Source organism: Actinia tenebrosa, unplaced genomic scaffold (genome assembly GCF_029948245.1).
Source record: "Actinia tenebrosa isolate PJP-AT-01 unplaced genomic scaffold, QUT_ActTen_1.0 PGA_scaffold0__85_contigs__length_37466705, whole genome shotgun sequence".
Taxonomy (NCBI): domain Eukaryota; kingdom Metazoa; phylum Cnidaria; class Anthozoa; order Actiniaria; family Actiniidae; genus Actinia; species Actinia tenebrosa.
The window spans coordinates 36,704,549-36,717,999 of record NW_028292569.1 but is presented as its reverse complement, the minus strand read 5'-3'; the positions used below and the strand labels follow the sequence as shown (position 1 = coordinate 36,717,999).

General features: G+C 36.4%; 2 protein-coding genes across 2 annotated transcripts; one reads left to right on the top strand and one right to left on the bottom strand.

The window, feature by feature from the left end:
- The first annotated feature begins 1,651 nt into the window (after positions 1 to 1,651).
- Positions 1,652 to 8,645, top strand: LOC116308659 (aldehyde dehydrogenase 1A1). Its single transcript, XM_031719134.2, has 12 exons — positions 1,652 to 1,777; positions 2,727 to 2,831; positions 3,020 to 3,160; positions 3,373 to 3,499; positions 3,736 to 3,926; positions 4,506 to 4,619; positions 4,865 to 5,152; positions 5,488 to 5,652; positions 6,332 to 6,489; positions 6,631 to 6,705; positions 7,073 to 7,112; positions 8,401 to 8,645. The coding sequence occupies exons 1-12, from the start codon at positions 1,727 to 1,729 to the stop codon at positions 8,431 to 8,433; spliced, it is 1,488 nt and encodes a 495-aa protein (XP_031574994.2). The 5' UTR covers positions 1,652 to 1,726; the 3' UTR covers positions 8,434 to 8,645.
- A 247-nt stretch (positions 8,646 to 8,892) lies between these two features.
- LOC116308660 (NADH dehydrogenase [ubiquinone] 1 alpha subcomplex subunit 9, mitochondrial) lies at positions 8,893 to 13,450 on the bottom strand. Its single transcript, XM_031719135.2, has 12 exons — positions 13,346 to 13,450; positions 13,074 to 13,117; positions 12,856 to 12,973; positions 12,565 to 12,662; positions 12,161 to 12,252; positions 11,943 to 12,084; positions 11,449 to 11,551; positions 10,903 to 10,973; positions 10,689 to 10,765; positions 10,069 to 10,164; positions 9,652 to 9,718; positions 8,893 to 9,294 (listed from the first exon to the last, which is right to left on the bottom strand). Exons 1-12 carry the CDS (start codon positions 13,377 to 13,379, stop codon positions 9,118 to 9,120), a joined length of 1,119 nt encoding a protein of 372 aa, XP_031574995.2. The 5' UTR covers positions 13,380 to 13,450; the 3' UTR covers positions 8,893 to 9,117.
- Between the last annotated feature and the right edge of the window lies 1 nt (position 13,451).

Sequence of the window (13,451 nt, the reverse complement as noted above, 5' to 3'; positions counted from 1 at the left end):
AGAAACCCAAATCGATTTTGGGGGAAGGTGTTGGTGGGGTCCACACTTCCTGCCAAGCTCTTACCGTGGTTATTTTGAAGCCACAAATGAAGCTAAAATAACCACGGTGGGCGTTTGTCTTACCGTGGTTATTTTGAAGCCAAAAATGAAGCTAAAGTAACCACGGTGTGCTTTTGTCTTACCGTGGTTATTTTGAAGCCACAAATGAAGCTAAAGTAACCACGGTGTGCTTTTGTCTTACCGTGGTTATTTTGAAGCTAAAAATGAAGCTAAAATAACCACGGTGGGCGTTGCTCTTACCGTGGTTATTTTGAAGCAAAAATGTAGCTAAAATAACCACGGTGGGCATAGCTCTTATCGTGGTTATTTTGAAGCCACAAATGAAGGTAAAATAACCACGGTGGGCGATGCTCTTACCGTGGTTATTTTGAAGTCAAAAATGAAGCTAAAATAACCACGGTGGGCGTTGCTCTTACCGTGGTTATTTTAAAGCTAAAAATGAAGCTAAAATAACCACGGTGGGCGTTTGTCTTACCGTGGTTATTTTGAAGCCAAAAATGAAGCTAAAATAACCACGGTGTGCTTTTGTCTTACCGTGGTTATTTTGAAGTCAGAAATGAAGCTATATTAACCACGGTGGGCGTTGCTCTTTCCATGGTTATTTGGAAGCAAAAAATAAAGATAAAATAACCAACGTTATTTGTTTTTGTTACATTGGTTATTTGGAAGTCAAAAATGAAGCTAAAATAGCCAACGTTATTTGTTTTTGTTACATTGGTTATTTGGAAGCAAAAAATGAAGCTAAAATAACCACATATTGTTCATGTAATGATGAAAAGGTAAATTATACACCGTGAAAAGATGAAAAAACTTACTGACGTTTCGGACGCTAGTCCTTCGTCGGAGTAAAAGAGAAAGAAGCCACTTCTTTCTCTTTTACTCCGACGAAGGACTAGCGTCCGAAACGTCAGTGAGTTTTTTCATCTTTTCACGGTGTATAATTTACCTTTTCATCATTACTGTTTCATTAGAAACACCGACGCAGCTCACACTAGTTTTTAGCTAGTTATATCTTTCTACGTATTGTTCATGAAAGGTTTAAGTAACAAGAAGCAAGACTTGTGAATTGATAAATAAAAGTGATGTTTCACTGTAAACCATGGTTTTGAGGGTTTTTTTTTTTCTTTTCTTTTTTTTTTTTTTTCCACTCTTTTTCAAAAGATATGAATTTTAGTCGCTCGGTCAGACTGTCGGGCTCAGTTAAATATTCACTGTGATGATTAACACATCTATCGTTATTTCACCACAGTTCTACCCATTCAATATTCACACTTATTACACATAGCAGCATGATGAACTCAACAAAAATGACCACTCGCAGATAGGATTGGCTTCATAGCTCACTTGGTAGAGCATCGCACCGGCATCGCGGAGGTCATGGGTTCGATTCCCGTTGAAGCTTGAAATCATTTTTTCAAGTCTTTCTTTACAGCGTTCGCTTAGATTCACTATGATGATCAACACCTCTATCATTATTTCACCACAGTTCTACCCATTCAATATTCAGTTACATATCTCGTCATGGTAGCCCTGTGGTGAGATAAACTTCCCTTCCCTTGACCCTTTGCGTACCGCCGATATATATATATATTTCACGTGCACAGACGACACAGACGTCTGGTTGTAATAGACACGACATATAAATACCTCGAAAATCTTGCGAACAATGAGTGGAAATATTGAGCCTGTTGAAAAGCCGAAGATCAAATACACGCAGGTAAACATTAGTTGGTTTTCATTTTAGGATCGCGTCAAAAATAGCAAACTTTACTGCTATGAACAGGTCATGTTTTGTATACCAGTCACGTCAAAGTAAGTAAGTCAGCACTTTGATGTTTACCTGGGTTGTGCAACAGTAAAGTTTAATATCTAGCTTATGATAGAATGCCAACCATATGTCTGTGAAAAACTAAATAGCACTAAACACATCTTTTGTTTTCAATTGTTTCATTGCTGCTATCTTGTACTAATTAGTTAGTACTATTTGACGAATGTATGGTTTGCACTCTAATGGCTGTCTCACTTCACCCTAACCCCCACCCCCCCTCCCCAGAATTCTCATGGTACAGCCACATGACTCAAAAATCCCTCAAGATATAAATAACAATAAAAGAGCTGCCATGTTGATTGATTCAATGAGAGAAGCTAATGAGGAATGCTTTGGGTTATGGCTAATTGGGATACTCTTAGTTCGGGAGGCAGAGGGGAACTAATTTTGAATTGGCCAAGCAATGTTTCCACCAAGACCTAAAGATGTGTTGGGAATTCAATATGGCAGCTTAAGCGATTTTTAAACCATTTCAAAACAGTGATAACCCCCAAGAGTACCCCCCCCCCCCCTCCCCCCGGGATTAGCTGTCATTATTTTGAAAAGTATCGCTATGAGCTCAAACTTGATTTAAGATGTATTTGTTAAAAAGTGTAATGTTTTAGAAGGTCATTCTCATACAGATAGAGTACTGGCAATTATTAATAATTGGCTCCTTGCAGTACACTTGTACCAGCGTTATACTTACAATGTATGTCACACTGAGCTATAGAATCTTGCCCTGTAATCAATGAACAGCAGACTTTGACTAATGATATCAAGTACCGAAACTAAAGTGACAACTAAGAATAAATCATTCTGAATAATTAAATTATGCAATCATTGCATTGTTTTACAGTTGTTTATTAACAATGAGTTTGTGGACAGTGCAAGTGGTAAAAAATTCCCCACCATCAATCCATCTACTGAAGAGAAGATATGTAGCATCTCTGAGGGGGAGAAGGTACGTTCAGTTAAAACAGGGACATAGGATTTACTATGGGGAGAGGGGAGAGGTCACTTTACTAACTTCAACAATTCAACTTCAATGAGTGAGAAAGGAGGAGGATACCATAGGCTATTAAATCTATATTCCATGTATTTTACTCAGATGCATACAATAATATTTTATGCAATATAATTGTGTCATAGGAAGATGTAAACAAAGCTGTTCATGCTGCAAGAAATGCATTCAAGTTAGGAAGTCTGTGGAGAACTATGGATGCATCTCAGAGAGGAAAGCTTCTATACAAACTGGCTGAACTGATTGAAAGGGACATTGCATATCTGTCTGTAAGTAACATACAGGACTTGCCTTTAAGTGTAAACTGATTGGTCTAAGTAGCCAGTTCTTAGAACTGGACCAATAAGCCCCAAACTGTTCGTAAGAATTGACGTATACCATTTAAGAACTAGCTGCTTGAACTGATTAGCTCTACTTATGGCAAAGCACCATCAAGTCATTCTATTAGTATTTCAATTGTTTTTTTATGATTTTCTTGTAGACACTGGAGACTCTAGACAGCGGCAAACTGTTTTTAGATTCAGTAGATGATATGAAGCTATGTGTTGATACCTTCAAGTACTACGCAGGATGGGCTGATAAAATACAAGGGAAAACAATACCAGCTGGTGTGTTAAATAATCAATTGTAAAAACATTGGGTTCAAACAGAACATAAAAGTGATATGGAAATGTATCTAGTGATACAACTTGTGGAATGCTTATAGATTGTTGCACTGACATAATGGAGGCTTTTATCACATCTCACATGAAAATATCTGAGGATAAAATTGTTAATTCTACAGCATATGTCACACTTGTTTCAATTTTAAATCTTATTCTCGTTTATCCATATTTTCTTCCAGATGGTTCATACTTTGTTTACACACGTCTGGAGCCAGTGGGTGTGGTGGGTGCTATTACACCCTGGAACTTTCCTCTTGGCATGGTCGCATGTAAAATTGCTCCAGCCTTGACATGTGGTAACACTGTTGTCCTAAAGCCTGCAGAGCAGACCCCCCTGACTGCCCTATACTTAGCTTCATTATTCAAAGAGGTAAATTTTCTTCCCTTTTAGATATTATTCCCATTGTCCCCCCATGTCTGTCCATGTGAGCCCAGCTCTCACTGCCTCATCTCCCCCATGTCTGTCCATGTGAGCCCTCTCATTGCCTCATCTCCCCCATGTCTGTCCATGTAAGCCCTCTCACTGCTAGATATCACTAGGGTTTTCTTCAGTTTTTCAATTTCAAAAAGATATATAAAATACAGAATTGCTATAGAATCAAAACAGTCCATTTATGACATTTGAATTCTTGCGTTACAGTATAATGTAATAATAATAATAAATAATAATAATAATGGGATTAATAGTGTATTCCACAGAGTGGCTACTGGATTCCAATTCCATCTTAGAAGTTGATTTTTGGGGAGGGAGGAAAGCTGGAGAACCCAGAAAACCCTTGAAGCACGGGAGAGAACCAACAAACAACTCAACTCACATACAACATCAAACTTGTCTGGACTCGAACCCTGGTTGCATATTTGTGAGAGGCAAGCACTCTCACCACTATATCACCCATGCTTCCTTATTCTAGCCATAAAAGAGTTGCTAATTCATATTAATCCACTTCAGGCTGGTTTTCCACCTGGTGTTGTGAATGTCATTCCTGGATATGGTCCGACAACTGGAGCAGCTATATCACATCACATGGATGTCGATAAAATATCATTTACAGGATCAACTGAGGTACAGTACTTCCTTCCTAATTGCTCTATTTCATCAGTATGCCACATGATAACGATCTTTTGCTTTGATGCAAAGAAACATGGTCATGTGATGAAGACAAAACAGCAACTGAAAGATAATTGTGAAATATTGTATTGTATACAGTATTTACATTTTGTGTCGCGATTTTATGTTCATATGATGTGAGAATGTTAAAACAAAGAGAGAAAAATCATTAAAAATGTTTTACCATTATTGTATTATAGGTTGGCAAACTGATCCAATCAGCTTCTGGTCAATCGAACCTGAAACGTGTGACCCTCGAGCTTGGTGGCAAGAGCCCTAACATTGTATTTGGTGACACTGACTTGGATTACGCTGTAGAAATGTCACATGTTGCATTGTTTTTTAACAGTGGACAGTGTTGCAGTTCAGGTTCTCGTACTTTTGTTCAAGATACTATATATGAAGAATTCGTAAAGAAAAGTGTTCTGAGGGCCCAAAACAGATCTGTGGGAAATCCCTTTGATGTCATGGTGGAACAAGGTCCACAGGTGTGTTGTTAGTGATTTCTTAAGTAAGCTAGCAGAGATGCTTGGTAGACTTATGATAGTAATCTGACAGGGTAGTAGAGTGCAAACAATTAATCCGTGAAACACTAATTACTAAATAGCACAAAATAGTGCTAATTAAACAATAGAAAACAATAGAATTTGCATGAAATTGTGTTATTTAGTATTACTAAAGTTTCACGGTTATATTGTTTGCACTCTAGTGTATTGCACCAATGATTAAATCTGCTACATTTAGATGTGAGCCCATCTCCTGATCTGCTCCCCTTTGTGCTAATCCATTGTTCATTCACTAATGAATTATTTGGTCATTCCAGATTGACCAGGAACAGTTTGACAAGATTATGGATCTGATAGAGAGTGGAACGAAGGATGGTGCGAACTTGGAGTGTGGAGGGAAGCGTCATGGTGACAAAGGGTTCTTCATACAACCAACAGTCTTCTCTAATGTTACTGATAACATGAGGATTGCCAAAGAAGAGGCAAGTTCCTTTTCATATTATTATTAAGCAATTATTGGATGAGGTTGAGCATGATATCGTAAATTATCAAGACCGAGCTGAGGTCTCGATAATTTACAATATTATGTGATAAGCGAATTCAATAATTGCTTTATATCCATTTTGTATACTGGAAAAACATTACCATGAACATTAACTATAGAGACGAAGAATTATGAACACCATGATGTAGGATAAAAAACGCAAAATTTTTAATTCAGAATTGAAATATTTCATGAATTATTCATAAAATATATAAAATAAGTTAAGGATTCCTTAAATTATTGTTTTTGTACATAATTCTGGGAATAAATACACATAATGAATAAAAACAAAGCTACCACAGCGTGACCTTCAATGAACTTGGCATGATAAATGTATTATCTGTAAGAAAACCTACAGATAATACATTTATCATGTCGAGTTCACACGATATCAGGGATTGACTGAGGGCTCTTGACCAATCAGAATTGAGATACTTAGTAAAATGTATAATAATAATAATTATTACCAACCTTTAGTTGTGCTTGCGGCAGAGTAGAGACCTTTTCCGTTTTCCCATTTCATTTAGCCTTTCTTTCAAATATAGTAATATTTGGTATGTCAGTTCATTTGTTAGATACCACAAGTATTTCAGTAACTCTAAATGTTTTTGTTGCAGATCTTTGGTCCAGTACAACAGATAATCAAGTTCAAAGATATTAATGAGGTCATCGAAAGAGCCAACAACACAGCCTATGGGTTGGCTGCGGCTGTCTTTACTAAAGACATTGACAAAGCTATGACAATAACAAGCAGTTTGAGGGCTGGTACTGTGTGGTAAGTAATGAAAGTGTCAATCAAAAAGTACTAACTCAAACCACTGGAAATTTGGTCGACAGAAATCAAAAGCCTTGAATTATGATTAGTTGTATGGGTCACATAATTATAAAATGTATATTTATTAATGATTAATGACAGGGTTAATTGCTATGAAAGTGGAGCACCACAAGCGCCATTTGGTGGATTCAAGATGTCTGGCTTTGGAAGAGAATAGTATGTACCCTCTATCTTTTCTCATCATTACATGTATTTTGTCCTACACGTAGATGACATTTCATATTCAATGCAGATAACCTAATCCCCTTCCATGGGGGAGGTATGGATTTTTTTGAAATAAAATTTGATTGACAGGGCTTGAAATAACAGCAGGTATCAAACCAAGTCAGGTCTTTGTCTTACTGGTTATTTTGAACAGTAACATTAATTGAGGTATGACTGAAGTATAACTATTTTGGTCGGTAATCATGACCAGTAGTTATTTTCAAGCCCTCATTAACTTTTTTGATATAGATTATTGCATCAGAAAACAGGACAAATGCAACAGCCATTAATTCAAGTTTTATTGATCCTCTTTCTATAGTGGTGAAGATGCACTTTTGCCCTACTGTGAGTCCAAAACAGTAAGTATATTGGTTGGGATATAAAATCCATTTTCCATGGGAAAATTCCAGTTTGTCAAGGAATGAAGAGTATGTGATATACCAGTCAGCCCAACAGCCCAACAAACCCAACAGTCCAACAAACCCAACAGCCCAACAAACCCAACAGCCCAACAAACCCAACAGCCCAACAAACCCAACAGACATTATTGCATATTTCAAAACCGAAAGTATTGTTAGTTATTGGGCTGTTGGGCTGTTGGCCTTTTCTGTTGTTGGGCTGTTGGGGTTGTTGAGCTGTTGGGGTTGTTGGGCTGTCGGGTCGTTGGGTCGTTGCGTTTGTTGGGCTGTTGCGTTTGTTGGGCTATTGGGCTATTATGCTATTGGGCTATTGGGCTATTATGCTATTGGGCTATTGGGCTATTATGCTATTGGGCTATTGGGCTATTATGCTATTGGGCTATTATGCTGTTGGGCTGTTGGGCTATTGGGCTATTATGCTATTGGGCTATTGGGCTATTATGCTATTGGGCTATTGGGCTATTATGCTATTGGGCTATTGGGTTGTTATGCTATTGGGCTATTATGCTATTGGGCTGTTGGGCTATTATGCTATTGGGCTGTTGGGCTATTGGGCTGTTATGCTATTGGGCTATTGGGCTATTATGCTATTGGGCTATTGGGCTATTATGCTATTGGGCTATTATGCTATTGGGCTATTATGCTATTGGGCTATTAGGCTATTGGGCTATTATGCTATTGGGCTATTGGGCTATTATGCTATTGTGCTATTGGGCTATTATGCTATTGTGCTATTGGGCTATTATGCTATTGTGCTATTGGGCTATTATGCTATTGGGCTATTGGCTATTGGGCTATTGGGCTATTATGCTATTGGGCTATTGGGCTATTATGCTATTGTGCTATTGGGCTATTATGCTATTGGGCTATTGGGCTAATATGCTATTGGGCTATTGGGCTAATATGCTATTGGGCTATTGGGCTATTATGCTATTGGGCTGGTTGGGCTGTTGGGCTGTTGGAATCCTGGTGTTTATTAAACACAGGAGGTGAGAGTATGGTGCAAAAATTAAAGGTCACGTGACCTATGTTAAAACTATAGATGCCCATGCACACAAGTGAAAGCACCTTTTCCTTCATAGGCACAAAACTGTGATCAGAAGTAAGCTCATATACCTTATATTGATGTTTGCCTTGTTGGGTTATTGGGTCCAACGACAAACCCAACGCAAAAGTTGGATCCCTAAATCGTGACCCATATGTAATATCTTGCTTTTCTTTTCTACAGGTAACCATCAAAGTCCCAAAAAAGAACTCTTAATAACTACTAATATAAACGATAAAATAACAATAATTATATAATAATAAATGTACTGAAAAACCTTAACCTTAAAACTTTACAAATTAATAACCTCTTGTCTTGTCTTGTTTTCTGATGAAATGCTGAATATCAACTAAGTAAACAAGGGCTTACACATAAATGCTGGTCAATCACTGGTCATAAAAAGCCAAATAAATGATTCAATTTTAAAACTTGTGAAAATCATTTTTAACCTAAGCTTTACTTTTACCAAAATTTCTTTTAATCAATCAAAAATCATGGGTAAAAATCGTGTTATACATCATGTTATGTATCATGTTACATTACATAACATGTAACATCACATGATGTTTCATAACGTTATGTACCATTACATCAGGTTACATAATGATGTTACATAACCTAATGTTACATAATTACAAATAAATTTTTTTTTAATAATTTATTTTTATCATCAAGTCTACTTTCACAATTAAGTTTATTTCTTCCACAAATTAATACTGAGATCAAGATTGGAAAGAATAAGAAAAACACTATATATATTTACAAAGGAAGGGAAAAATTAAGACAAGATGTTGCTACCAGTAATTTTGAAAAATATAAGTTTTGTCAATTTGAAGTAAGACTTACCAAGAAGTAACACAATTGGGGGTCAACGATAAACAATAATTTTTTTAGGAATTGTTAATTATATGAGCTTGTTGGCCTACAAATCTCATCTTCATCCATAGCTTCTTCATAGTATGAAGCGATACGATGTCTTCTGAGTACAGCTATTGCTTCAGCCTCTAGAGGTGTTGCTTTTACACCAAGATCTTCTAAGCCAGGACATCCTTGTGTTAATGTATCTGATAGAAATTGCTGAAACAAACGAAAATGTTGGATATTAGAATATGATATTTATAGAAGATGTTATTTATAGTATAGCATCCTGGATGAATTAGTGTCAGGGTGGATTATAGTTAAAAATACACAGGTGATTATTGAAAATCTTGTGCCCTGGTTGGGTTTTATCTTCTTTTTTTTCTTTTCTTTTCTTTTTTTGAAAGAATCACCTGTGTATTTATACTAAAACAATCATTTACCTCAGCCTACGCTATCGACTCAAGTTGTAGGACAGCGCGAGTGTGTTGTATGTGATAGTCGTAGGCGAAAAGTTGTACCGTCTAAACCTGGCCTTAAAGCAATGAGAGTCACAAACATCTTATCCATACTTACCCTGCATAAAATGTCTCTTGTAAGCCGAGGGTCAAAGATAGACCACTCCATCAACCAAGCAATTAACCTGGAAAATAAATCGATCACTTAACCATGAAACAAGAACACAAATTATGATTTATACCCTTGTTTTGTATTCTGGCCCTTTTGTTAAGGGTTAGGCTCAACTTTGTGTAAAATATTCATGTGTTCAAGTGAAGGTCCGTGGAATTTCAAAGTGAATGTATTGTTGAAGCTGTGCATTTTTCTACTATACTACAAAGAATATGAAAATATTCTGATGGCGAAATTAGCCTAACCCTGCAATCAAGGATTGCTGTGGGATATTTTACAAAGGGAAGGCTTTTCAATGCCATTGATGTCTAGATAAAGCTGTATTCATATCACTGTTATATTGAGGGCAGACCATCTACTTACTCATAGGGTTTTCTTGGCATGGAGTAATGTCTATAGTTACACCTCATGATACGGTAGATGTAATCTACAATGTCAGCCAGATAATATTCATTGGGTCTAAAAGAAAATTAAATTACATCAAATTGCTTGCATTTTATTTAATAACTGCTATCCAGAAGTTGGTCAACTTACTACTGTATGTAATGCCTGATAATATCCACACTACTCATCCTTTAACAAGAGGGAACCACCAAGGGGGTGGGTCTAAGGGAGCTTCATTACACAAGTGCATTGTTTCTCCTTTAAAAAAGCATTACTGCTATTGCGAACTCAGTAGCTGCAAGATGAACGCTAAAATTTGGTTTTTTGCTTCTGTCAATCGAAGCAAATCAGTCGGTACCTTTCATATTTTTGGCTGGTGGAAGTGAAAAACCAACTTTTATTGTGCAGCTCGCAGCTACCAAGTTGGCATGTTTATGAAGATGGCAGTAATATGGTTTTGCATGAATATCTGCAGGAAGCTATGGCTGATGGCAGAACGACAATATCATTTCCATGAATTCTTTTTCATGAGGAACAATTTAATTATTGCTGGTAAAAACTACACTGGTCATAATAAGTAAGGAATACTCTTTACTAACCCTACTAATTCATATGTCTTCCCCTCGCTGGTCACATCATTGACTGAATTAACAACTGATTGAGCAATATCAGCAACCTATTACACAAGACATTCAAATAAGAAACTATATGTATGATAAGATATGCTGTATAGGAAAGGTGTAAATAAACCTATCAATCTAGTATTACCAGATAATGATGAACACAGAATATAAAACATGAAGTTGTACATACATAGACTGGCATTTTTGTTGTATTCATTCCACCATCGATAAGAGGGATTCCTAAAGGAAGGTTTCTCAGGTCTGAAAATAATTATATCAAAACACCATTACAAATTTATGGTTTTTTTCAAGCCCTGTTTACAGGTATGATTTTTACAGCAATTTGAGAGGTGACTTTTTCAGCAATTTTGGTTATGGTCAAGAATTATCAAGGATTAACTGGTAAAGCTTTATTCTAGACACCAAGATTACCTGGACAAAAGTCTCTTTAGAAGCATAAGACAACACTTCTTATGTTTTAAAAAATTATACCTCAAATTGCAGCAAAAATTGCCCCATGTAAACAAAACCATGTAAACAGGCCTTTAGCAAGGTAAGATCAGTCCAGCTTCCTTGTTAACATGTATTATAAGTGCATCTATACTACAGTGTACCTATCAATTTGTTTGGTGATTCAACCAACAAATGCCTGCTTGCAGGTATATTGCTGAAGGCACAATGCAGGATGACTGAGACATGACTGGAACACGCAATAATGATATTATTACAAGCTTACATGCATAGTAGTTAAGAAACTTGTCTTCATGGCCAAACACAGTTCCAGGACGTAGTATAGTAGCAGAAGGAAACTCCTCTCTGACAGCTATTTCACCCAATGCCTATGTATATAATATATAATATCAGGTTATATTTCTGTTTTAATAACACGAAAAAAATGGCTACCCTGTAGAACCATTGGGCTCCCTGTGAAATTCTACTACTAATGATATTATTCTTCAATACTCCAGTTTTGAGTTCTCTATTGCTCAGGTTAGCCTTTGGAGTTTGTGCAGAATATTCATGCATTCAGTCAAGCTCCATCGAGTTTCAAAGTGTATTGTTGAAGTTGTGTATTCTTTAGTTTATTGTTGGTATTTGTGAAAATTTACACACTGTGTAAATGTGTTTGTAATAAATGGAAGGAACGCTGTGGTAATTTGGAACTCAAAAAAGGTCTATTTGCAGACTATTTTGAAACATTCTTTTAAGAGTATAATAAAACATACACACCTTAGATTGAAGGAACTTTGATGGACTGTTTACATCAGCATTAAGTGCTGATACATGTATCAACCTCTCAACACCAGCATTTTTTGCTGCTCTAGCAATTAACCTGGCTCCATCCACATGAACATCATTAAAGTCAAAGTTCCTGAAATATGCATCAAACAGGAAGGCATTATGAAATGCTTGTGAAAATTCAAGACTTTCCAGGTGAAGTTGTTTACCTTGTTTCAAAGTCCTTTCCAATCAGGTTAATGACTACACTAGAATACTTCACCATTTTTTCAACTGATTCAGCGTCATTAAGGCCGTAATCCTAGTCATAAAATGAACGAAACAAATGAACAAGACAAATAGAAAAATGAATATTTTTATGTGATTTTATTATGATATCTCAGTAGTTGTGAGTTTCTCATTGGAATTACTGAATGATTGTTTTGATTGACGTAAGCAAAAAAAAAATTTCAGCCTGCATCTTGCAACTTCAGAGTTAGCACAATAATGAAATATTGTTCTAATTGGATAAGCAGGTAAACTTGCACAATGAGGCCAGTTCAATGGATGCTGTCATTACCATGAAAATTTGTCATGTTGTGTCATTTCAAAAAATCTACACTAGTTCACTTACAAAGAAACTAATTTGTCCTAGGTCACCCATGAGTCGCACATGTCTGACATCATGTGGATCTCCCCTGTACGGCACCGTTAGCTGGGTGCCTATTCTGCCTACAAACAATAAAGAAAGCATAAATAAACTTAACAATATTTTTCTCATAAATCAGATAAATAACAGATCAGCTCAGCATGTCTACAGTAGTTGCGTGACTGATTTCATCCAGATGATCACAAGAAAGATCATAAAGTCCTACCTAATCATCTGTTTTTTATTTATCTAATTGGATCAGATATGAATACTTACTAAGTCTGTTCACTACATATCTTCCGAGGAATCCAGTGGAACCAAAAACAGTTGCTGAAACTCCACTGAAAGATGATCTTCCTCCTGTTCCTTGTTTAGGCAGGTAACTTAGTTTTCTCTATAAATATTGGCGATAAAAACTGCAATTAGTGCACGACCTAGAAACATGTAAATTGTTATCAACAAATCTTAATAATTGACATTTAATCACTTCTTACCTGAGCAACTACTGCCAAACCAACCACTGGCTTTGCTTGACTTCCTGATAACAATAAACAAATGAACCGTTAGAAGTTCAATAGATATTTGAACAATTTGTAAATTGATGTACAATTTTAAAACCAGTCGTAAGATGCAATAAATTTACTTATAAACAGCTGAATAGTAGCCGAAATTTCTCGTAAAACAAGCCGTAGTCTTAATAAATCCTTTAAATTACATTTACAAGCAACAGTAATAATTTAGAGGGATAAATAAAGGGGAAACTCACGAGCAACAAGCCTCACTCCTCCTACAACCAACATGGCGGCCAACAAGAAATGAGCCCACAAACACTACAGTCAGTGGTAATACCACCAGGCCCTCACGGCCAGGGT